Raw genomic sequence first — 24,063 nt, 5'->3', positions numbered from 1 at the left:
CTCCTTAGTACCCTTGGCTGGATCCCATCTAGCCCCATAGACTTGTGTGTATCTAAGTGGTATAGCAGTTCACTCACTGCATTTCCCCTTGGATTACAGGGGCTTCATTCTGTTCCTGTCCCTGTCCCCATCTCCCAGCTCAGGAGAATCTAAAACTCTCATTTTGTCATTGCTGTGCCCAAGATGGCCTCCAACCACCACATCACTCACAACTCCTTCTCTGCTCAAAAACCGGTCCAGTTGGCATCTTCCCTAGTTGATGCCCTTGCCAGCTGTATCAGGAAGTTATCTTCCACAAGCTCCAGGCACCTCCTAGACTGTTTTCTCTCTGCTGTATTGCATTTCCAGTAGACATATTTCCACCACTTTGCTTCTCTCTAAATAAATACATAATTTAAACCTCTCTATAACGATCTGAAAGAATCACAATCTATGCCAGAGATTTCTAATAGATGAAAGTGCAATACATTAAACATACTGCTTCCCAAATGTTACTGTTGCTTTTTAATCACCTACATAATATTTCAACATCACTTCAAGCTTTACAGTTGTACCAGAATGTCATGTTCCTTCATTACACAAACAGCTACATTATTATCAGTCTTCATAATGGAGGGACTACTGATAATTTTCCCTCCCAACAGTAAAAACATAATTTTTCTTTAGAGAGAAGTTTTATTCTATTTTACATATCACTGGCACCATATCACTTCCACACTGAGTATGCAATCAAAACAAGTTGTTAATTCACTGGATTCATTTAATACAACCTTTGATAAATCAAATTTAATGGTAAAATGGCTTTAAGAAGCTCATTTTCTTTTCTACTCAATGACATTTTAAGTACTCTTCTTTAACGCAAAAATATCTTACAAGTAATTTGTGATATTAATTTCCCCTTCCAAGCTATACCTAAGACAGCTTGACATCTACTGCACTTTAAAAAAACAATGTAGTAATGAAAAAGTGAATAATTTTTTTTTTTTTTTTTTTTTTTTGGGGGGGGGGGGGGGGGGAGAGAATCCAACAGACAAAGAACAAATGTGAAACCAAGGGAGGTAATATATTAAGAAGTAGCAGCTTATAAGTAATTAACAGAGTACACAGAGGTGGGATCCCATCAACAGCTCTGAAGGGTCCCCAGGCCAGTCCCCAACTCACGAAGAATCAGAGGATGCAAGCGTGGGATGCGGAGCTGTGACCCATTGCCCCAGACTGCTGGGCTGTCCAGGCACTGCCATCGAGTCCCAGCACACTGGGGCTTGGAGAAACAGGTACTCTGTACTACCTGCTGCGCCAATAGCTGCCCAAACTGCCACCAAGAACCGGGTAGCAAGGCTTGCCAACACTTGCAAGGCATCAGCAAAAGGCAAATGAACAGGGCCCAGAGACCAAAGCCCAGGAAGCAGGCTCCATCCACCCTGCCAGCCACACTGGTTGCTCCAGTGTCACACACGCTCAGCAAAGGGCTGTCCCATGGGGTGAAAGGCAGCATGTTGCCATGTCTTTGCTGGCAGCTGGCATTCACAATCCCTGCCCAGACTAGAGAGCCAGTAAAGAGACTGGACAAATGCTGTCCTTCCCTGGCAGGCACAGATGAGGAGGTCACAGTCCAAGCAGTCTAATCCACTCCCAAGATGTGCGTTAATTCCTCCTGCACAGATGGAGAAGCAGGAAAAAGCAGGAAAAGAGCAGTGAGGATGGATCAAAACCATGCTGGCTTAATGCTTCTTCAGCATGCCTTATGCCAGCCTCTGCCCAAAGCCCCTGCAGCCTGGGCTGAGTGTCAAACACAGGCAGTCCCCCCAGGACCTGTCCTCTTTGATGCCCATCTCAACCCTTTCCAATGCAGGCAAGTTGCCGTCTCCTCACTTCCAAGTGCTTGCACACCCCCTGGCCTGGCTGCACTAGCATCCATTCATGCTGTCGCCAGCAGCCTGGACTTCATCCAATTCCTAGAGAGAACTTCAGGCAGAGCCAATTTTCAGTGCTGCACACTGCCTGCTCAGGGTCACAGAGACCTGCCTGTGGGTGAGGGGACAGGGCGATATATTTGCAGGGTCAGGGGGGCCAACCACTAAGCACAAATGAACTATTCCACTCTCAGTGGGGATAGAGGAAACCAACCCCCAAGACCCCCCACCCACCCTCAACTGCAATACCTGGTGCAGAACAAGCTCTCTCTGTGCTGAGAGCAGGTCCCTCGTCACTCCTATCACCCCATTGCTGTCCCAGACATCCCAGGGGTCAGCTCCACCCCAGAGCAGTTCACTCCCTCCTTCCCCAGCCACTACACTATTTACCAGTATTTATCACCCAGATGCCAAAGCACAATGGGTTATATATTTAGACTCTACAGTCTGATAGTGCTGGAGTCAGGCACATGCTGAGCAGGAATACCTGCAGTCCTGCTCATGTCCGCCACCCCTCACCCTATTCATGCCCTGCATTCCGCTCCAGTCTCAGCCTCAACCCTGAGCTGCAGCCTCACTCCCCCACCTCTCACCACTCTCTTCAAGTCACACTTCTGACACGAACGAGACTGCAGGTTCACGTCAGAAGCTGCCAACCGAGCAGCCTCTGGGGGAGCTGTGAGCAGTGCCACGTTTCTCCTCCGCGGATGCATGGGGAGGCAGCCATGAGAGGGAACTGCCCCATGGATGTACTGGCAGGAAAAACCATCCTGCGAATGTGCTGGGAAGAGCCCCAGCTGATGGGGTTTGAACCCAGGAATCCCAAAAGAGCAGACGCAGAAGGAGCTCGCGCTCTCTCGATTCTCTAAACGCCATTCCTTTCGGTAGGAGCCACCACAGCCCAGGGAAAACATCTGCCCAGTGCTGATTTCAAAAGGGACTGCTTTTAGTTTACCCTTCACCAGGGCAGCCCAGTTTCAGATTTCCCCATGTCCTGCTGGGGGCTGGGCACAACACGACCAAGAACGGGGCCAAGAAAAACCCTTCTATGGAGAGGCAGCCCATACCTTGCCCAGGCGAGCCTGGGTCCAGCTCTCTCGGCACTGCCACCCTTACATGCAGAATCTCTCAGCAGACCAGGTGCTGGCAGACCCCTGTCCCATCCCCGGGGCAGGCAGACATGCTGAGACCAAGCTGCAGGCTCAGCGCCTGGCCCGCAGGCCCAGCACTCCCCAGCATTCATCTGCCTTGAATTTTCCAACAAAGAGACCTGCGGGAGGGAGGAAGCAGGGAGGAGGAAGGAGGGAGGGTTACAGGGGAGGCAGGCCGAGAGGCTGGATGATTCAACCACTATCCCCAGCGACTGGCCGAGCTGGGGGGAGGAGGAGGGTGGGGGCGAGGCTTTGGCTGCCGCAGGAGCCCAGCTGGGGTGTGCAGAGGGGGCTGCCAGGGCTGACACAAGCAGCACATCTACTCCCATGCAACTGGGGGAGGGGAAGGGGCAGCAGGGAGGAAAGCGGGAGGAAACCCAGCTCACACCCTGGCTCAATCCCTACCCTCCCACCAGCTTCTCTGGAAGAGCCAGCAGACCCTCTCCGCACGGCCTGGGAAGATGCCATGCTCCCAGCTTCCCTTCCCTCCTGCTCCGTCCCAGCTGGAGCAGCTGGCAGCCTGGAACAAGGATGCAGAGGCAGCCGAGAGACAGGCAGGCAGACGCTGCCTTCTCCAGGGAGCTCCAACCCTGCTTCAGGAAATTAGAGGGTATTTTATATCACAGAGTCATGTCCTAGGAATGAGGGAAGGTGGGGAAACAAGACAGTGTGCAGAGGACAGAAAAGAGGCCATAAACCCCAAGTCTTGGAGACGGCTGCGCTGTGTCAGAGACCTCAGGCTGCACAGACGCTACCAGCGCAGCTGCTGTGCTCCCAACCTCCCCGTTTCCCCTCGGTGGCCTCCAGCCGGGTGAGGCTGCAGATACAAGGGAGTTTCTAGCTTCAGACAGCTCTGGTCTCTCCCGAGTGGGACCTGCTCACTAGTGAGGTCTCAGCAAAGAACATGGATGGAGTAACAAGCCCAGTGAAAGAAGAAATGCAAGAGGCACAGACAAACGCCCCGGCGGGAGGATTTGAACCTCAGCTCTGGATGCAGGCTGGAGCTCCGCAGCGATTGCTGCCCATCTCCGTCGGTCCCGCCCCCAACTTTATCTATCTAAGGGCTTACAATGGGGAGGATACTCGGAGAGAAGCATTCGTGTGATGTGGCAGGAATGAGAAAAGCTGGATCTGACACTGGGAGATCAGTACCCAGCAAGAAGGTGAGGGAAGGGGACCCATCAAGGATATTAATTAGCTCGATAGCCAGGATGAAAAGTAGTCTGTTACTAGAGGAGATGCAAAGACTGAGAAGACAACTAAGCAGTGACAATTTCATGCTAAGAAGATATAAAGCTAGTAGAGAGCAGATGAATAAATGGTCTTTTCCTTCATTTAGTTCAATTATTAAGAAGAAATCTTTACAGAACAACAACAACTTTTTCCAACACTGCAAAACCCAGAAATTCAATATTAAACTTAATCTTCTATTATAACCTCTCAAAAGTGCACAGATTAGGTAGGTCATTCTTCTGACCTTAACAGCCTCTTATCTCTTACAGCCCGCAAAAGAAGAAAACAAGCAAACAAAAACCATCAGGAGACTTTTTACCCAATGACACAAGCTTCAGGGATTTTTCACACCAGAAATGTGATCTCATTTTCATGACCTGTAGTACACACCCCTTAGGGCAGGGATGTTTTGTCTCCAAATTATCGTATAGATTAATAATGCTGCATAGCAAAAGGAAGCACCTTCATGTGTTACTATCCCAACGTGAGCATCTCTTAGTTCTAGAGCAAAATCTTCCTCCCTTCTGCAAAATAAAATGCTGAGGCCACAGGGATGAACTCTGCAGCCATTTCACCAGAAGAGAAAATTGGACAAGACAATTCCCTGACATAGCCGGGATTTCAGATGGGAATTACTTGCCTGTTAAGCCCAGATATGACACGTGTGCATAATCCCCCAAAGGGCTACAGGCCCAACCAAAGAACACACACACCAGCAATCATACATGTATCGGTGAGACCATGGCCTTTGCACGTGAACAGCATGCATCAAGCAGGATTAGAGGATTTGAGCTGTCTTGTCTCAGTAAGCCAAGGCATTCTTTGGGTCTTCTTCACTGTATTTTTACCTTCTGTGCGAGGAGAAGAAATACATAGGGTACAAATAGCACGGTGCTCTAGGGTGAGAAGGGCTGTTGGAGTGTCAACAGAGACCATCACTCTCCCATTTAATTTCACTTCCAAGTTCCCAGGTGGGGTATTCTCCACTGCTCCTCTATGCTACAGCACAGCATACAAAGGGAAACACAGATTTGTAGGCGGTTTAGCTCTGTCAGACCCTGCTCCCAGAGGAGCTGTTGTCCTCCCATCTGTCCCTGCACCCCATGTGAACATGAGCTCCCTCGCAGCACTGTCTTCACCTGCAGTGTAAGTACAAACCAGCTGTTCTGATAACACAGTAACACAGCTCTGCATTTGAGTGAAAGAGGCCACCTATGTTCTCCTAACAGATCAAGGGAGCTTTACAAGGTCTGCTTGGTGAGCAGGTCACCCCATTTCAAGCTACTAACAGCTCTCCTCAGGAGTAGGGAAATAGTGCCCATGAATGAAAGCACAGGAACATCTTTCATTTTCAGGCTGCAATCTCTACAGCCTCCCTCAACAGTGCTCGCCACTGCTGCCCCACAGCCTCCCCATGCACCCCACAGTGTGCTGTGCTTTCCTCTCCAGGATCGCTCAACCAGCAGCTAACATCTAAAATGGCTGCTGTTTTCCTCAAGAACCCCTCATCAGCACATCTGCAATCACTTCACTGGATATACACCAGGACAACCACAGCCCCCCCTGCCCAGATGCTTGGCTCTGTGGACCTGTGCTCAATCCTACAGGTATCCCTGGGTGGGAAATACCAAAGGACAAACTTCCAACCCTTCTAGTTCAAAAGAATGGCATTTAGAAATGAGCCATTCGACATCACAGGCCTGCCCGGGAGCAGCACTTATCAAAGCAAGGCTGCAGATTTTGATTTCAAAGCCAACCCAAGAGCTGTGGCAGCCCCTCCCATCTTGATCACTGAGTGACCATCTGGCTGAAGCACTGCTCTGCAAACAAGCCCAACAGGCCTGTCCTCCGACCCATGGGAGGAAGAAGCTGCACCTGGACTGCAGGCACCTCCACACTAATTAATCCTGCCCTGCTCAAGCGATGCTTCCAACCACCAGAGGACATTTAGAGACATCATCAAAGGAAGCATTCTCTAGGCCCCCAAAGGTTCAATGACACTTTAAGTCTCTTTGAATTGAAAATCAGGACAAACAGGAACTCCCAGTAGAAGCCCAGCCAGGCTCTTCACCCTGGTAGCTAACTCTAAGAGCTTGCACAGCCCAACCCAAGGACACAAGACAAGTGCAAGGACTCATTGTGAGAAAGACAGATCTGAGGTTAAACATCTGCAGAAATGACCTTCAGGGAACAAAGTAAAATCCACAGATGTGACCAAAACTTGGGCTTGTATTTAAGGTGGAATAGGAAACAGGCCCAAATTTCTCCCTAGCCAGAGACACACATACGAAAGGGTAAATCAGTGTTGAGAGAAGGCAAGCAAACTGGAACAGGCTTAGGTCTGCTCTGATACTCAGCTCCGACTGGACATGGACAACAGGAAGAGCCCGCAACACAGAGCTGCAACATAGCAGCTACCAGAGGGAAAGGGACTGTGCAGAGGTGGAAAATGGGTTTACCCCACTACTGCTGGTAGCAAAACACAAAGGCCAAAACACTACCTTACTAAGAAGCTTATGGATGAAGAGTCTGTGACCCACAGGGCATTCCCTGCAACTCTCCACAGAAGTCAATTGCCCCTTTCTAGGCTGGCTAGAAAAGGAACAGCCCTTGCAATGCCCAGGGACCTCATACAAGTAGTTGCAGTAGTTCAGACAACAGCATGAAGCTGTAAAGGGCTCCAAGGTCTGCTGGGGGTACAGCGTGATGTTGATGCATACACAACAGCCAAGGGAGAGAGAGGGCCATGATGTCCATGGAGGCTCTGTATTTACCATGAGGAGGGTAGGACCAGGCCTTCCTTTTCTGGCCCTCAGCTGAGGGACGCCAAGTCTGTCCTGCTTTTCCTTAACAGCGAGACTCCTGCCAAAAAAGCGCTGCTGCTGTGGAATGTGCTGGGCCAGCAGTACTGCTCATTCCTGGAAAAGCATCAACTCAGCAGGAGAGCAAGGAGAGGAGAAGAGGGGGAAAATGGGAAGAGGGGGAGGGTGGGAAACAAAGTCGGAAAGCCTGAACTTCCACACCTGGGGAAGCAGGGAGCTGCCGCAGAGCAGTCTGCTCGCCAGCACCCCCTTGTCCCCAGCTGCCAGCACAGCAGCGCTGCCCTGCACCAGCCCTCTGCTTTCGGTGCACCTTTCTGCTGGGCAGCCTCCTCCAGAGGTCTGGGAAGGCACCTACCAAGGTGATGTCTGCGGGGAGGAGGAACAAGGTTTGTTTCCTCAACCATGTTAACAGTTAATTTGTATTTAATGACATATCTCCATCAGGAAATGACAATGCAGCCTCCACACGTGTCCTACCCTCAAGACACTGACCAGCTCATATTACTCTCTCATAGCACACACAACATTGCTAGAGTCTCCCAAGGAAACCATTCCAACCTCCTAACTGGTGGGAAGGGGCCTTGAAGAATAACATTGCTAGAGTCTCCCAAGGAAACCATTCCAACCTCCTAGCTGGTGGGAATGGGCCTTGAAGAATAACACGCTCTAGATGACTGCACCTACTCTTCACATCCAGCTGGGCTACCATCAGCAACATCTCTGCTAACTCAGTCTGTAAACATACAGAGAACCTATAAAGCCAACAGGGAGTTAACATAGCTCAAAACTAAGTTCCACCACAAAACATTTGCCAAAGACAATGAAAAGGACTCACGCAAAGAAGAGCATTTCAGAGTCACAACAGTTGCATGGTGGCGAAGAAAGAACTTTGCCCCTAATCCCAGCCTATAGCAGCACTCTGAAAAAGGGGCAAACAGTGATACTATGTCCCTCTGGTCCTAAAACTCAGGATGCAGCAGACAGCCCAAGGGGCCTGAACACTGACAAGAACAATTTCTGACCACTGCAAGGACAGCACTTTGGGCTCTGGATAAATTTTGGCGCAAACAGAAATATTCACTCTCAGAAAACAGGTGGCAAGCCAGGAAGAACTTAACAGCTCCTACACAGGTCTACTAGTAGACAAAACCAAACAAAGGCAGAGGAAAGACCATTTCACCTGGTCTCCTGCTTTGGATGGTGTCAGGGAATGGCACAAGACAGCTCTGTACAGAGAGCAAATAGAGTACATTTTAGTAGCCTTTTATATACTTCATTTATTTCAACTAATACCAGCCATCTTTAACAAACTCCTTTCAAAAGGCAGGGCTAAGCCATTAAACAATACAAGGAGCAACCTCCTGCCAAGCACCCTTTGCCAGGCCAGCTAAGCCGCCTGCCAGCCAGCAGCACCCAGCAAACAAATACTGTTGAACTGCTGGAAGAAGGAGACAAAAAGATGCTCCAGTCCTAACCAAACCAAACATGTGCTGGCACACAACTTACTCAACTAGAGGTCCAGAAAGCAGATGAGAGTCATAAAGCAGGAGCCAATCAATTACTGTAAATTAAGAGGAATCAGATTAGCCAAGAAACAGGGAAAATGTGAGCTGTCTCCACCCCACTGCTGGTTTACTCTCAGCAATGAAAAGTCACTGCTTTTTCCTTCCCTTATGAAAGCCCTGATCCATGAGACTCCTGACATCTGATGGATGTTCCACTGGACAAAACAATATCTAGGCAGTCAGGAGACCATCACCTGCCTAGGACTCCTCCAAAGGAATGTCAGAAATTTACCAAAATGGGGCACAGGCCATGGTCTCAATCTGAAAGGAAGGCATCTTCTGCAAGCACACAGACTTTTCTGTTTCACCAGCCCAGCTATAAGTGATAGCTAGAATTAGTCCAGAGTCTACAGGAGGTGCCATGTACAGAACTCAGTTCAGATACTACCAGAACTCACCTCTGCACCAGTGATCAGCAGCCTTGCCAACAAGAGGGTGTTTTCCCACATTTCAGAAGAGGTTCTCCTCTGCAGGATCAAGTCCAACTCAGAGCTGCAATTTTTCCTTGGCACTGTGAACTCCCAGGCCTAACTCTATCACATGTTATTCAAAACTTTCCCACCTGCTATCTCTGACAACTGCTCCAAAGACTGGATAACGGCCAGTGACCTGCAGAAGTCACCATCACACGTAACATGAAGCGTTCCTCTTGTGGAGGGACCCAAAAGCCACAGCTGCCAAGGACGGAGAAGTGCAGTGGAAGGAAGCACAACCTGTCTGCAGTCAGTGAATATCCCATGAGCTCAGTAACTGTGTTGTACTGGTCACTCTACACATAAACTATTCCCAACAGCAGCCCAGAAAGACTTGTCACATATTATTACTGCAACAGGGCTATTTCTTGTGCCTGTGGATCTGCTGGTAAGTTACAAGACCCTGACTTTGATACTGACATCAAATTCCTATTAAGCAACTCTCCTTTAGTCACATGTAAAGTCACCACAAACAGTGCTAGCACCATGTGCTGACTGCCCAGGAGCTCACCTGGTCCCTACAGATATCATGGCCAGACACAGCCTCCACCTCAAGTCTACACACCTCACTACAGGGGAAAGCACGCGTGCCATGCAGCCTCCTACCACAGCGCAGACACCAACTGCACCAAAAGTCATGTAATATGAAGGCACTGAAAAAAGCCACATTGGCAATAACAGCACATCAAGAAAGACTGCTGCAGTAGGCTCCCGTGTTTGTGTGGGGGTTTCAGAAGCACAGACACATGCTGCGTGAGTCTTACCCAGCTCAAACACATCAGACTCAACATGCACACTCTGTGTAGATGTTTCTACCTCTGCATCAAGTCAGAGCTGCCCAAAGGAAACCCAAAGAGAGGGTACCCTAAGCAGAAGCAGATGTTGCCACCCTGAAAGTCCCGTGCTTCCTCCAGGATGACAGGGCAAGGAATAATCTTAAGAGTTTTCCCAAACTAACCCAGCTTTTGGCCCCAGCTGAAACAAAACATTTTCATTCTGGAAGGAAAATGCATCTCACAGAAGCCCCTTCAGGGCCTAAAGGTGCATTTATCAGCTCCAGGTCTAAGGCAGCTGGGAGGTCTGCCACAAGGGACTCAGCTATACAGCTAGATCCAAAAAAAGTCCCCCATTCTCAGAACTACAAAAGCCAGTAAGAAAAAATTCAAATGAACACAGTGCAATGCCAAGACTTTCTGCATTAAGGCCCTATACAGGCTTCCAGTATAGCACAGCATCTGCTGGGCCCACAGGCAAGTCTCTCTGAGAATGGCACTAAAATACTGGTTGGGCTAGGCAGGGCTGAGCGAATTGGGACAGCTCATTAGCCACATGCAAACAGTGGTACAGAGTTTGCATATCCATCACAGCTTCTGAAAAAAGCTGCAGTTTGAGAAGCTGCTATGCCACGGGCTGACCAGCTAACAGCCATCAGCACAGCAGCAGCCTTCTCTCTGCCCTGCTGATCCCGTCAGGCCACAAAGCCAGGTTTGTCCCCACACTCCCTACACTGCTCTGGCTGTCAACAGTGGTGGCACGGCACAGTGTACAGAGCACAACCTATTTGCTCGCAGATGGTGAGACACAAAAGGACCATGGATCCCAAGCAGGGCAGAGCAATGCTGAGGGAAAAAGTTGAAACCCAGCGAGTGGACAGGCTAACGTGCCAGCACCAGCTTCCCCACTATGATAATCAGTAGAGCCACAGCTCCCAAAACACAGACCGCTTTGGCAAACCCTCAATGTCCTCAGAACCGGCCTGTACACGGCAGGAACTGCCAGCCCTCAGAAAACAAGGAAAAGCCCACAGTCTCTGTTATCCAGATCCGGAATTCCAAGCCTATCACAGAGACAGCTCCCAGCTACGGCAGGGGGCACAAAGCAAATAAATTCCCCTCCAAACCCTAAGGGCAGGTCAAAAAACAGCAGAGGAAAGACCTTCCCACACAATGGCTGGTGCCAGCTCTCCCAGAAACAGATCTCTGCTCCTAGTCACGCAAGGAAGCCTTCTCCCCTTCAGCATGTCTTCAACCAGGACCAGAGGACGGACTCCCTCTACACTGCTTCAGTCCCCACTCCCTGTATCTTCTTGTCCTCCAGCTCTTGCAAGATAGCAAATTTTACCCAACAGATGCCCCAGTGAGGGGACAACCAACACAGAGGACTTGGTGGAGCAGGCTACTCAAATGCTGCTTCTGCTACCTCCAACAGCTAGTTGTGACTGGAAAAACAATGCCTCTGGCGCATCTCCTTTAACAAGTAACTGATACAACCACCACAATGGTCCCAACCCTCCACTGCAACACAGAATCCCACAGCACAGGAAGGTCAGCAGCAGGCATTTCTCCCTGACAAGGCCTCCAGAGAATTGCAGCCCATTCCTGGACAGGATCAATATTAGTGCTATAACAGTAACAACACATTGATGGAAAGAAGTGAAACCAAGAGCTACAGCGCAGTGACTCAGGAAGATACTAATACTTCTACAGTCCTAATACAGCTAATACAGTCCTTGGAGACAGTGATATTCACAGCCCAAGAGCTCACATACTCTTTTAAGGCCACCATGGCATTACACAGATAAGCACATGGACAAAGCAGACAAAGTCACAGAGATTAGACTAATTCCCAGATTTGTACCTTACTTCAACGCCTTCCAAAAAGGCTTAACAAAAGGATTTTGTCCAAAAATTTCCAACAGGAGCCACTGGCAAGATTAAGTTTTACTTAACTTGCCAACTGCTGCCTAACAAGCCAGCACCACCAGTACAAACAGTAACACAGCCAGGTGGTGCCACATCCCCCTTCTGGAAGACCATCGTCCATCTAGCACAGGTCAGAAGGGCAGACTCTGAATAACAAACAGGGAATGGAGAGAAGAGGAAATCAATAGGAAACACCAAAAAACAGACAGCCCTGACTGCTGCCTCATCAGATGTGCAGTGTGTTGCAAAGCTGGTGTGACAACACGAAGGCAGCTTCCTGTAGGCACAGTCGCTGCTGTGTTCTGCAAGCCCAGCGCTCCTTTATGGGCCTTTAAACAGATCAAGTATCCTAAACCACAACATTGTTATATCTATTTTGATGCAGACAATGGTGGAGGAGTAGCATTCATTACAGCAGATGCCCTCAGCTTAGAACAGTTCAGCAACTGCAAGAGGCTTCCCACAACTTTAAGTATCATGAGCTCAAAAACAACTTGAGGAATTTTAACTATGCTCCCCACACCTCTAAGATATACAGCCTTCAAGTCTAAATGGAGAGCCTGATGCCCACCCTGAGAGAGGACCAAAGCCAAACACATCTGTGCAGCAGAAAAGCTGTAGGGAAAACCAGACTTGTTTATGACCTGGGGAATTACAGACCAGTCAGTCTCACCTCTGTGCCTAGCAAAATCTTGGAGCAGATTCTCCTGGAAGGCATGCTAAGGCACATGAAAAACAACAAGGTGCCAGGTGACAGCCAGCATGGCTTCACTAAGGGGAAATCCTGCCTGACCAATTTGGTGGCCTTCTATGATGGGGCTACAGAACTGATGGACAGGGGTAGAGCAGTTGATGTCATCTACCTGGACTTGTGTAAAGTGTTCGACACTGTCCCACACGACACCCTTGTCTCTAAATTGGAGAGACATCAATTTGATGGATGGACCACTTGGTGGATAAAGAACTGGCTGGAAGGATGCACACAAAGAGTTGTGGTCAATGGCTCAATGTCCAGCTGGAGACCAGTAACGAGTGGTGTCCCTCAGGGATCGGTGTTGGGACCGGTCTTGTTCAACATCTTCATCGCTGACATGGACAGTGGGATTGAGTGCACCCTCAGCAAGTTTGCTGATGACACCAAGCTGCGTAGTTTGGTTGATACTCTGGAGGGAAGGAATGCCATCCAGAGGGACCTCTACACGCTTGTGAGGTGGGCTGATGCCAACCTCATGAAGTTTAACCATGACAAGTGCAAGGTCCTACACCTGGGTCGGAGCAATCCCAGGTGCAGCTACAGGTTGGGCAAACAAGAGATTCAGAGCAGCCCTGTGGAGAAGGACTTGGGGGTGCTGGTCATGAGAAAATTAACATGAGCTGGCAGTGTGCGCTCACAGCCCAGAAAGCCAACTGTATCCTGGGCTGCATCAAAAGGAGCGTGACCAGCAGGTTGAAGGAGGTGATCCTGCCCCTCTACTCTGCTCTTGTGAGACCTCACCTGGAGTATTGTGTGCAGTTCTGGTGTCCTCAACATAAAAAGGACATGAAACTGTTGGAACAAGTCCAGAGGAGGGCCACAAGGATAATCTGGGGACTGGAGCACCTCCCATATGAAGACAGGCAGAGAAAGTTGGGGCTGTTCAGCCTGGAGAAGAGAAGGCTGCGTGGAGACCTCATAGCAGCCTTCCAGTATCTGAAGGGGGCCTATAGGGATGCTGGGGAGGGACTCTTCATTAGGGACTGTAGTGATAGGACAAGGGGTAACGGGTTAAAACTTAAACAGGGGAAGTTTAGATTGGATATAAGGAGGAAATTCTTTCCTGTTAGGGTGGTGAGGCAGTGGAATAGGTTGCCCAGGGAGGTTGTGAATGCTCCATCCCTGGTAGCGTTCAAGACCAGGCTGGACGAGGCCTCGGGTGATATGGTTTAGTGTGTGGTGTCCCTGCCCATGGCAGGGGGGTTGGAACTTGATGATCTTAAGGTCCTTTCCAACCCTAACTATTCTATGATTCTATGATGCTATATGCACAGCAGTCTTCTTTCCTGAGCATCCACAAGTGCATGGTGGTGAATAACAACCTCCACCTTCAAGAGTTCAGGCCACAAGGCTGCAGACCTGTACATCCCTGACTGCTGGGAGACCAGGTGGGGAAATTACAGGTGAAGGAGACCAGGAGCATGCTGGAGAAGAGGGAGTTACTGAAGGCTCAGTGCTCCAAGCACATGGGCCTTGGGCCTCGGGCCTCCATCCCTACAAGCCAGAACATTCCTTCTCAGAGTCCATTACGAAACACTGCCTGCCCAGCTGCCCATCTTGCTTTCACCATAGCTACATAAGGAATGTCACTCCTTATGGCACTACCCAGAAGATCCAATACTCACTCTGCAGGTGAGCCTATGTCTGGGATTTGGGAAGGGCGAAGTTCTAGATGAAACTCTCATAAGTTGTATTTCAGCAAGGATCAGAAGACTGAGCAGTGGGGCCACCACTATCATCCCATAACAATGAACAATGTTCAGGTCATGACCCAGATTATGGTGGTTTATGAGCTACTTTTAACAGTGTTTGGCCTTGACCTCAGAGACTGAGCCATGTTGAGCACAGCTGTACCACAGTCAGGGTACACACATTTACTTCATGGCAATTCCCGAGATATTGAGGTAGGTTTTTGCTCTGCGCAGGAATTTGGAAGACCAGAGTACTCCAAATGATTTAAAAACACAGAATTGCATCAAAACAGCTGCATTCTCATGGATGAGAGAAGGTTTCTTGACCTTTCTTTCTCTTTATTAAGAAACATTCCCATCAAAAGCACAACTGAAAACAATACCTCTCCAGAAAAAATGCTGGCTTCAACATAACACCATATTTTGGGAGAAAATGCATTCAATAAAAAAAAGAAATTCGGACCAGCTATAGCTGCAAACAAGTTCAATAGCTGCTGTAAAGCTTCATTGTTTGCATAGTACAGACAAGGCCTTAGGGAAATTGGTCTGCAGCCCGATTTGGCTAACTTAGCTTTCCGAACGCCACCCCTGGGCAAAGAAGCTAGGCTACGACTGCCATCCAATGTGGCCTTCAGAGCACAGCTCCAACCACAACAGAGAAAGCCAGACACCTACAGAGTGAGTTATAGCTGGGTCTGAACAGCAGGACACACACTGCCAGGCGCAGACAATACAACCCAGTAAAGAAGCAAATAACATCAACTAACCCTCTCCATCTGCACCCCAGCCATGGCACTGGTGCAGCCTCTCACCACCACAACACTTGGAAACAGCCTCCAGCAGCAGCTACAAGCCGGGATCATCAGCTCCAGTGTCGATGGACCACCCCCCAGCACAGGCAGCATCACAGGAACTTCCCACCAGCGCAGACAGTGGTTATCAGCTCTCTGCCAAATCCTCTGCAGCCCAGGAGACAGACGCGCAAGCTGCAGTAACCTACATGCAAAATGTCAAAAAAATAACCTCTGGTGGACCCTAGCTAGCAAGGGCAGCACATCTCACATGAGCAGGTGGGGAACCTGCATCCTCCAGAGCGGGTAGCACAACAGATTGGGTGCTGTGGTCTCTCACATGGCAAAGTGCTACCCTCTGCACAGAAAAGACAGGGACTGGCCAGAAACTGGAGAAAAGTGATGGGCACCTTACAGCAGGACCAGGGCTGTCACTGGGACAGAAGCACCACAGAGGCGAGCACGCAATAGAGTTTTGAAGGCCCTTTCCATCACAGACCTCTTGCTATCCTCTCCCTACATGAAATACATGCTGACATGGAAGCTCTCTCCACGAGGGGCAAGGGGTAAGCAGAGGTCTTCTGCAGACAGCGAAGTTTCAAATTAAAAATGAAATAAATATAAAAAGCTCCAAAAATCAAAACAAAACAACTCCCCCAACTCACGCTACAAAGAGCTGGCAGGAAAGGCTGTGGCACCATGCCAGGGGCTCACCACTGCTTAGGGACTAACACTGCTTATTAAGTTTAGGATCCCTTCCCCAGCTCCAAACTTCCAGCCAGAATGACAGTCACTGCTGGCATCAATTTCAAAAAGACCCTGCAATAAAAATAAATCACTCAGACTTTCAGTGAACATCAACGCATTTCCCCATGCACATGTGCAGGAGATGAGGTCGCCAAATACCAATGGCATCTGACCCCTGCAGTGGGAATTTCACCAGGGCCCGCTTTGTTCTGCCTCCAGAGCATTGCCCTAATCACTGCCTCATATCCAGCTTTGGAGAGCAGGTGATAATTAAGCAGGTCTGGATTAGATACTGGACTAGTGATTAGCTGGATACCAATTTTCACTTAACAGCTGAGACCTACGAATCACCACAACTCTGAAGTTAAAATTGGAATAGAGATCTGCAAGAGGGAGAAACCAGCAGCGGTGTGAGGAGCAATGCCATCCCACCAGTGTACTTCAAATCACTGGTGTCTTCCCGGCAACGCTGAACAAGTAGGTGACATGCGGAGGAAGAGATAGTCCCCTTGCAGGAAAAGTAGGTCTTTCTGCTCTCCAGCCTAGAAGATGAGAGGTGGCCCAGTGGAGAAGGACAGAAATTAAAGTCTGTTAAAAAAACCCATGAAAAACCTTGATGAAGAACATAGATCTCATGAGCGGTCATAGCACTACACTGATCTAAAGTACTCTCCTGCTGAGCAGCACACAGATCTTGCCTGTAAAATGTTGAATAAAAAGAGGAAAAAAACCCAAACCTCCTTCTCTAATGAGGGCAAGGTTAGCAGGCTAAGGATAGTTCCACGCTTCACAGAAAGGCATATCCACACAAAGTATCTGAAGTCCAAGAAGAGTATAGTACATCTACGCACTGCCATACTTCCACCATCAGATTCCTTAGCACCTCCACGTCTCCAGCTCTGGAATCAGCGATACAAGAAGCCAACAAAGGCACAAAATCTCTGCACCTTGTGTCACTGCTCTGTAGCACTGGGCACAAGCTGGATTCTCTGTGGCTGTAGCCCACTACATGGTGGGTACATGAGGCAATGAAATTTGCAGCCTTCCTGCTGCTCAAAGCTCCTCTCCCAAAGACTGAGTGCATGAAATCTCATTTCTCCTCCTTCCCATCTAGAGGTGACACCATTCTGGGGTCTTCTTAATTTGGGGTTGAGTGCTTTCACTAGGATTAGCTCCTGGCATAGCCCAACAACTCCACAGCCACCCAGGGGAGCCTCAGTTCACATTTCCAAGGAGATGTAAACACTGAAGCTGCTCCACCACTGCCCTGATTCTCAGAGCAAGCAAATATTAACAAGATAAACAAAAGAATGAAAAATCCCACACACCAAGACTGCAGCTGTAATACTGCCTTGGGGATAGGAATGCCAGGCTGGAGATTTACAGCCTGGAAAGAGGGAGAAACAGATTCTGTCTATGCAACAGAGGTGAGAGGAAACATTGGATCACATCTTACTCCAGCTGACCCTGGAAGGTGAGATGCCTCTCTTCCCAACAAGACGTAAGAACTTAGTCTTATGCCACAGGGATCCTGCAAAAGGCCCAATCACTGATGAAAACAACAAGCCATCAGATCTGCAGGTTGTCTCCTGGTTGATCAGCTGCCATAAGGCCATCCACCGTTAAACAGCTCACGTCTTTCACAAAGGGGCTTTACCCTGGCTGCTACTTCTGGGCACTGCCCAACTGACAAAATGCAGTCCAGCTCAGAAACTGTCAGCACAAGCCAGACCCATCCCCCATGCTGGGCAGAGAGCATCGTGAGGAAAGGAATGAAGATACTTGTGTGAGAATGCAATGCCCTTCTTTAGCATACAGCTTTTGAATACAGCCATCATTAATCTCCTCCTGATTTTCACTAATTACCCGGGCATTTACAGTCAAGCAGCTTAGGTGCCTCCTGCCCATCCATTCCTGTCTCTCCATGTATTGGTCCCTGCAGACCAATGGCTTGCTGTCTTGGACACCAGTTACCGGGGATCACAAAACATTTCAGTTTTACTCGATGTTCTTAAAGGTCTTTTACAACCTAAATGATTCTATGATTCTATTTCAAGTGGTGCCTGGGGCTCCAGGGCTTCTCAGAGACAAGGCTGCAGATGGACTGTTCTAGTCCAGCTTCCCCATGCTCCAGCCAACCACCAGCATGCTCTTCAGCTCTGGAAAGGAGCAAAGTCAGCTCTCCTGAAGGGGCATCCATGGTGGCACCATGAGAGGCTTTCTCTCCTCTATCCCACACAATGCTCTGCTACTTGCTGCTCCAACTGCACAATTCATCACAGAGAACTTCCCTGAGGAACAGACTGCCCACATGCAGCCTCCAACCCCTCTCAGCTGTGCCTTCCCTTTCAGAGAGGTTCACACTTCCCATAAGAATTATCTGAATGAGTCCCAACAAAAACCTCATCCCATGCATTTCTGACGCAACTAAAGCTTCTTCCTGAGTGATTTTCCCATCTCCCTGCTAGCATCCACAATAACTCCCTATGCTGCTTTATCACTGAGTTTCATTAATCTACCATCTGCCTCCTCTTGTGGAGCCTTAAAGAAACAGAGGAGGATTAAAAGGCACAGCACAGAACTTTGCTGCCACCAGACCCCTATTCCCAATGTGAGACACTTCTATTTATTACTAAACTTTGTTTATAGTTACGCAGACACTCTCCCACCCACATGGCAATGTTTCATTCAAGACAAGTTTGAATTCACTTCAAGAACAACATTTCAAAGGATTCCAAAGCATTTGTTTACAAACAGCATGCACAGAGAAGTCGCTTCTCCCACCAATGAACACAGTCCCCTTCAAGATGGGGAGAGGCAGCTGTTTCATAGCACCCAACAGTACTCAACAGCTGAGGGACAGGAAATGATCCACAGACAACTGATATTGCTGAGGAAATGTATGGAAAATGAGGGCTGGAGGCTTCTATTTGCCTGGAGAGAACAGGGAAGCTTCTAAGGACTAAAGCTCTCCATTGGCTCATGAGGAATTCAGGGAGGCAAATCATCCCAGACTGTGGTCAAAGGAGTGACTCCAAATTTCAAGCCTCATGTGAAAGCTGGCACCTCCCAAGCTAACGGGAACCTGGGCACTGGGATAATTTGGCTGCAGAGGGGAGAGCACCCCCTGCAAAGGCAGCCACATCGATCTCCATCCCAAGCCCTGAACAGGCCCAGCCCTGTTCAACATAGGGTATGAGCCAAAATCACAGCCTAGGGAGGCATCTGGCGCAATAAGACGACACTAGGAAGACTATAAAACTGAAAGCTTTTTGTAATCCCAGCCTCCATACACAAGACCTACTGTAAACACTGAATCTTCAGGGGGGTGTAATCCAGAGGAAGGAGGATCATGCAACTCTTTGAAATAGCAAAGCCAGGGATGGAAAAGGGTCACATGCTGTAAAAGCCAAGAGAGGCTATGTTCACAGGATAGAAACAGAGGTCCCCAAAACGCTAGAAGAGAGTCAGATGTAGGAAGATTCCAGTCAAAACAGTGGGGACAAAGTCTAACAGAGTTGGCCGCACACGGTACTTGCTCCCCAGCACAGTCACTGACTTTAGGAAGGCAGCAGACAGTAGGGGCTCCGCAGAAGATAAGTCAGTATAGCCGTCCAAACAAGAGACAGAACACACCTCTTCACCTCCAACCAGCCATATGTGACAGAAGGAATCAAAGGGTATCAAAAAAGAAGTGATGAAAACATCAATGCTGGAAGAAGCCTGCCGTGCAGCAGATGGGATGTGAGGCTGTACCCCTCTTCTATAAAGACCCATCCCAGAGATGAAGCCCAGGACATCTTACTTTGAGGATGGGACACATACATGGGTACAGTAGGTCTTGTAATACACCTCTTACTCAGAGATGAGCAGCATGTGGAGACCTCTTGCTCCTTCTCCATGAAGGGAGGGGAGGAGAAAGTTAGTCCCCTTTCCCCATTGCTCCTAAAGATGAGATGCAGAGCACAAAGCTGCCAAAATGGATGGCCCTCCCCAGAATGGATGGTAGGAGAACAAAACTGTCCCCAGACCCACTCCCTGGGAAGGGCTGATGGAGCATTGCCCCTGCATGCTCTTGGCGGAGGGAATACGGGGCACCCTCTCCAGGCAGGCACAGCAAGAGATACCCAGGTCCTTTATATGGAAAATGACAATCCCAGTGGGGATATGCAGGGGGATGCCTTTCCTATACACCCCACAGTGGAGAAACCCTTTCAGGCAATGTGCTGCTCAAGCATCATAAGCAGGGGTGATCCTCTGGTAGGGCAATGGTCTCCAAGGTGCCTCTGGCAGACCTGGGGTGCAGCCCAAGAGAAAGTGCATGGAGGCCACCACCAGTTCCCCCACAGAGCAGCTCACAAGGGGCAGCTTCCCCCAGAGCCATCAGGGAAGGGCAGGATGGGGAGGCTGTCCCCAGAGGCAGCACACAGGAACCACCAGCCCCAGAGAAGGTGCGGGGGGGGGGGGCAGCTAAGGTAACAGAGGGTGCACACACCGCTGGATAGGGTGCATACACCGCTGGATAGGGTGCACACAAGGGTCGGGTATCCCGAGACAGAGCCCCAGGCCAGGCTCGAGAGGGGCCGCCAGTCCCGAAGGGCATCCCCCACCCCGGGGGTCCGAGCCCCTCTGCACCGGGGGGGCTCCCCCAGCCAGGCACACGCAGCCCGCTACGCCACGGAGGACCCCCCACAGGCCCCGCGGTAGCCCGCCCTGCAGGCGCGGACACGGGGGACTCCCCCCGCGGGCCGGGCCCAGGTCCGCGCTCACCCGAAGTCGTCGTCCATGGACTTGAAGTAGAACTTGTAGTTGGGGCGGTTGAGGAGGCCCTTGAAGTCGCCGAGGGTGACGCGTTCGGCCGGGATCGGCAGCTTCACCAGGTACGGCGTCTCCTGCTCGTCCAGGTGGTAGATGATCTTCGTCTCGGCCGCCGCCATGGCGCCCCTGCCCGGCTACCAGGCCTCCGCCTCTGCGCCTCCGCCCCCGGCCCGCCGCGGCCCGCGACCCCCGGCCGCCGCCTCGGCCCTCACGCGGCTCGCACCGACCCCCGCCCGCGTCCCGTCCCGGCTGCGGCCTCCGTGCACCCGGTCCTCCCGCGCCCCTTGTTCTCCAAGTCCCAGCGCCGCCCGGCTCCAGAGCGCAAGCTCGGGCTTCGGCGGCTCCTCCCCCGCCCAGCAGCCCGCCCGCCGCCCCGGCTCAGGCTCCACCGGAACCGGAACCGGCGCCCCACGGGGCCGTGCCGCGCACGGAGCACCGAGGGATGTCCCAACACGGACCGGGGATTAGCGGGCACGCTGCGCGCTGCACGGACCCGCACATCCGCAACTTAGAGCCATGCGGGGCTACAGGCCCGCACCTTGCCCCCAATCTGGATCCCGCACTGATACGAGATCCCCCCGGCCTAGAACTGACCTCCATCAGTCCCTGGCCCCCACCCGCACCCCTCCTCCCCTCTCCTCAGGGCTATACAGCCACTGCTGCTCCTTCCGCACCACATCTCTTCTGGGAGCATTCTCCCTGGGACTGCACCCCACAGCACCTTCCCAGCCATGCACAGCCCCACTTGCTGTGGATAGGTTTATATTTTTACTTTATACCCATATCCCTTTACATACTGCCTTATATAGCTCACACACCTGCATTCCCAGCCCTAGCCGGCAAGCACCCATATACCCCTCCCAGGCTTCCCATCCCCACTCAGCTTTCAACCCCTTGCATCCACTGACGCTGCTTCACACACATGATCCTTCCTGTGCCCCATGTGCTTCTTCTTCCTGCAACCTTCACTGCGTCTCATGGAGACACCCCAGCCTCCCCGTCCAACTTGGCAGCCCTGGTCCTTTTCCACATACCTCCCAGCCTTCTCTACTCTCCTCATACAACTACATGCCCCTCAAGTACAGATGACAGAACATGAGGTGTATCCTGTCCTCCCATGTCCAGGCCCCTTTGAACTCCCCATAATCTCCAATGGCCACCCCACACAGGGACTCTGCTGCACAAGAGAGTGCAGTACTTCTCCCCCATCTTCTGCTGTGGCTTCCCTCCAGCCCTTTGTCACCATCCCACATCCATCTCTGATACTCTGGTACTGAGCACTGCAATGACCCTTCAAGTTCCCCAGCCTCATTTCCTCACCAAGCAGACTCCATCCTCCGCTCTTCACAAGCATCCTCCTTTCTACATACTATACCTCTTCAACTGCACACGTCTGCTCCAACAGCCCCTTGGCTCTGTGGTTTATCCCCTATCCTCTCTCTCCCTGGACCCCATCGCTCTTCCCTACAGTCATCAACACTGTGACCCCAGCCCCTAGGACTTGCCTTTGTGTTGCAGCAGTCTTCCCCTCTGGAAACCCCAGCAGCGCCCAAGGGGTGGCAAGGAACTGATTCCATTGGCAGTTTCCTGGAGCTGTGGCTGAGAGCAAAGCTGGGGTGGACAGAGCTTGGGGAACACCCACCACCAGGAAGGTCAATAACCGCTTTGCAACATCCTGGATTAGAAGGAACAAATGCAAAGGAAGAATCACACCATGGGCCTGCACGGGGTATGAGACTAGATCACCAGCCCTCAGCGACAGACTCACCTGCTTCAGGAAGAGGAGCCAGAGAGATCTTATAGGGCACAGAGTCAAGCTCCTCAGGCTGGCAGGGTGGTGTGAGCCAAATAGCCTTCTCATGCATGAAAGAGTCCTGTAGGCGTTGCTAGCAATTACTTGGGCAGCACTGCCTGGCTGGGTGAAGACTCTGACATGAAATTAAAGAAAAAAGGTAATCAAGGGAAGACCTCAGGTAAGCACAAGTTGTAAGAGGCATGAGGCTCTCCCATGTTTCTGCATCAGCTCTTGGAAGATTGTCACTTCCTCATGCTCAGAACTCTGAGGCAAAAGCTGGCGTACCTGGAAAGAAGAATCCAGGTCAGGAATGGAAAAGTTTAATTTAAGCTGCTTCTTATTGTGTCAGCCCTGACAGAGATAACCTGGAAGTCTTTTTGTAACACCTCCCTGCCCAAAAAGCTGGGCCTCTGTGGAAGAATTATAGTTTTTCCTTGTCAGGCCACTTTCTTGCCAGTCTCCCAACACAGCTGTGGATGCACCTTGGAGCCTGTACATACTTGTTAAGACACCTTTGTTACCAAAAGGGCAATTTTCTGAAGTGCTGAGCTCCTGAGGCAGCACATGTAGCCTGGAGGAGGGGTGCCACACACCCTCAGTGTGGTAGTGGGAGAAATCTCATTGCTACAGCTGCCTTTTCTTTCAGAACAGGCCAAGTGATTGAATAGACTCAATCGACAGATTGGTTTAACTGCTCACAGAGGTCTTGTGAAGTATGACTCACTCCTAATGAACGGAGGTTAAAAACACAGCCAAAGAAATTAGTAGTAGGGGATCGTGCTGAGCACTACAGGTCCACAAGAGTTTCTGAACAGCCTGCTGGCCTATGCCTATGTTTAAATATTGCAGCACTGGTAGCATTACTTCTCCTGACAAAATAAACAGGCTCCAGGCATTTTAGTGCATCTCAGAACAGCACAAAGCAGAGGTGGACGTACTCATGTTCCATCATTTACACCTTTAAGCAACACAAAATTATTATCTTTTTCTAAAAAGGACATTCCTTAACTGAAGTTATGGGCTTGATACGGGAACACAAAGTGACATCCATCCATCCATCCATCCATCCATCCATCCATCCATCCATCCATCCATCCATCCATCCATCCATCCTCTTCAGATGGGAAGTCAAGACACTTGACTACTATCGCCTCAGAAAAAATAAGAATACTTTATGCTTACCTTGCTCAAAAAAGTGGGTTGCACAATCAAGGTTGCTCTCAAAGGCATTTCAAGCCAAACATAAATCTTGATTGAAAGCAACAGAAAGCATCAAGTCCACCCTATACTTAAGCAGTACAATTTATGCTCCTTTAAAAAGTCTACACTTACCTGCCCATAAGGATGCTGCACCACACCAGAATTCCATCTTGGAGAATATTAAGAGTCCTACTTTGTCTCCTTTTTGTTACTCTATCCCAGAAAAGTAGCAAAACCGCACCCCATCCCACCAAGGCCTGAAGGGTAAGGATATCTGCCTGCAGAACATTATCCCCTCGATAAAAAAGCAGCTCACACCATGAAGAAGCTGGCTACTATGGAGCAAAGGAGGAGGGAATGTGGAAAAACCAAAAGTGGAATTGTTATTTGGCACAAAGAATCAAGAGC

At 50.1% G+C, this 24,063-nt stretch overlaps 2 protein-coding genes across 5 annotated transcripts in view; both read right to left on the bottom strand.

Moving 5' to 3' along the window:
• DVL3 (dishevelled segment polarity protein 3) overlaps nucleotides 1-20,869 on the bottom strand; it is a 34,417-nt gene extending 13,548 nt beyond the window's left edge. For 3 of the 4 annotated variants that reach the window (XM_057427000.1, XM_057427003.1, XM_057427001.1), the window contains exon 1: nucleotides 20,613-20,869. In XM_057427000.1, coding sequence (XP_057282983.1) covers nucleotides 20,613-20,779 — 167 coding nt within the window. In that variant the 5' untranslated portion in view covers nucleotides 20,780-20,869. The remainder of the gene's footprint in view (nucleotides 1-20,612) is intronic. The other variant, XM_057427004.1, reaches the window with a different exon arrangement.
• The window catches only part of AP2M1 (adaptor related protein complex 2 subunit mu 1), a 160,299-nt gene that overhangs the window by 49,724 nt on the left and 86,512 nt on the right, over nucleotides 1-24,063 (bottom strand). The gene's annotated exons all lie outside the window — the stretch shown is intronic.

The sequence above is a fragment of the Pezoporus wallicus genome, unplaced genomic scaffold (assembly GCF_028554395.1).
Source record: "Pezoporus wallicus isolate ANWC-B61680 ecotype Strahan unplaced genomic scaffold, APGP_CSIRO_Pwel_v1 scaffold_7107, whole genome shotgun sequence".
Lineage (NCBI taxonomy): Eukaryota > Metazoa > Chordata > Aves > Psittaciformes > Psittacidae > Pezoporus > Pezoporus wallicus.
This window is presented reverse-complemented; position numbering and strand designations above follow the sequence as displayed.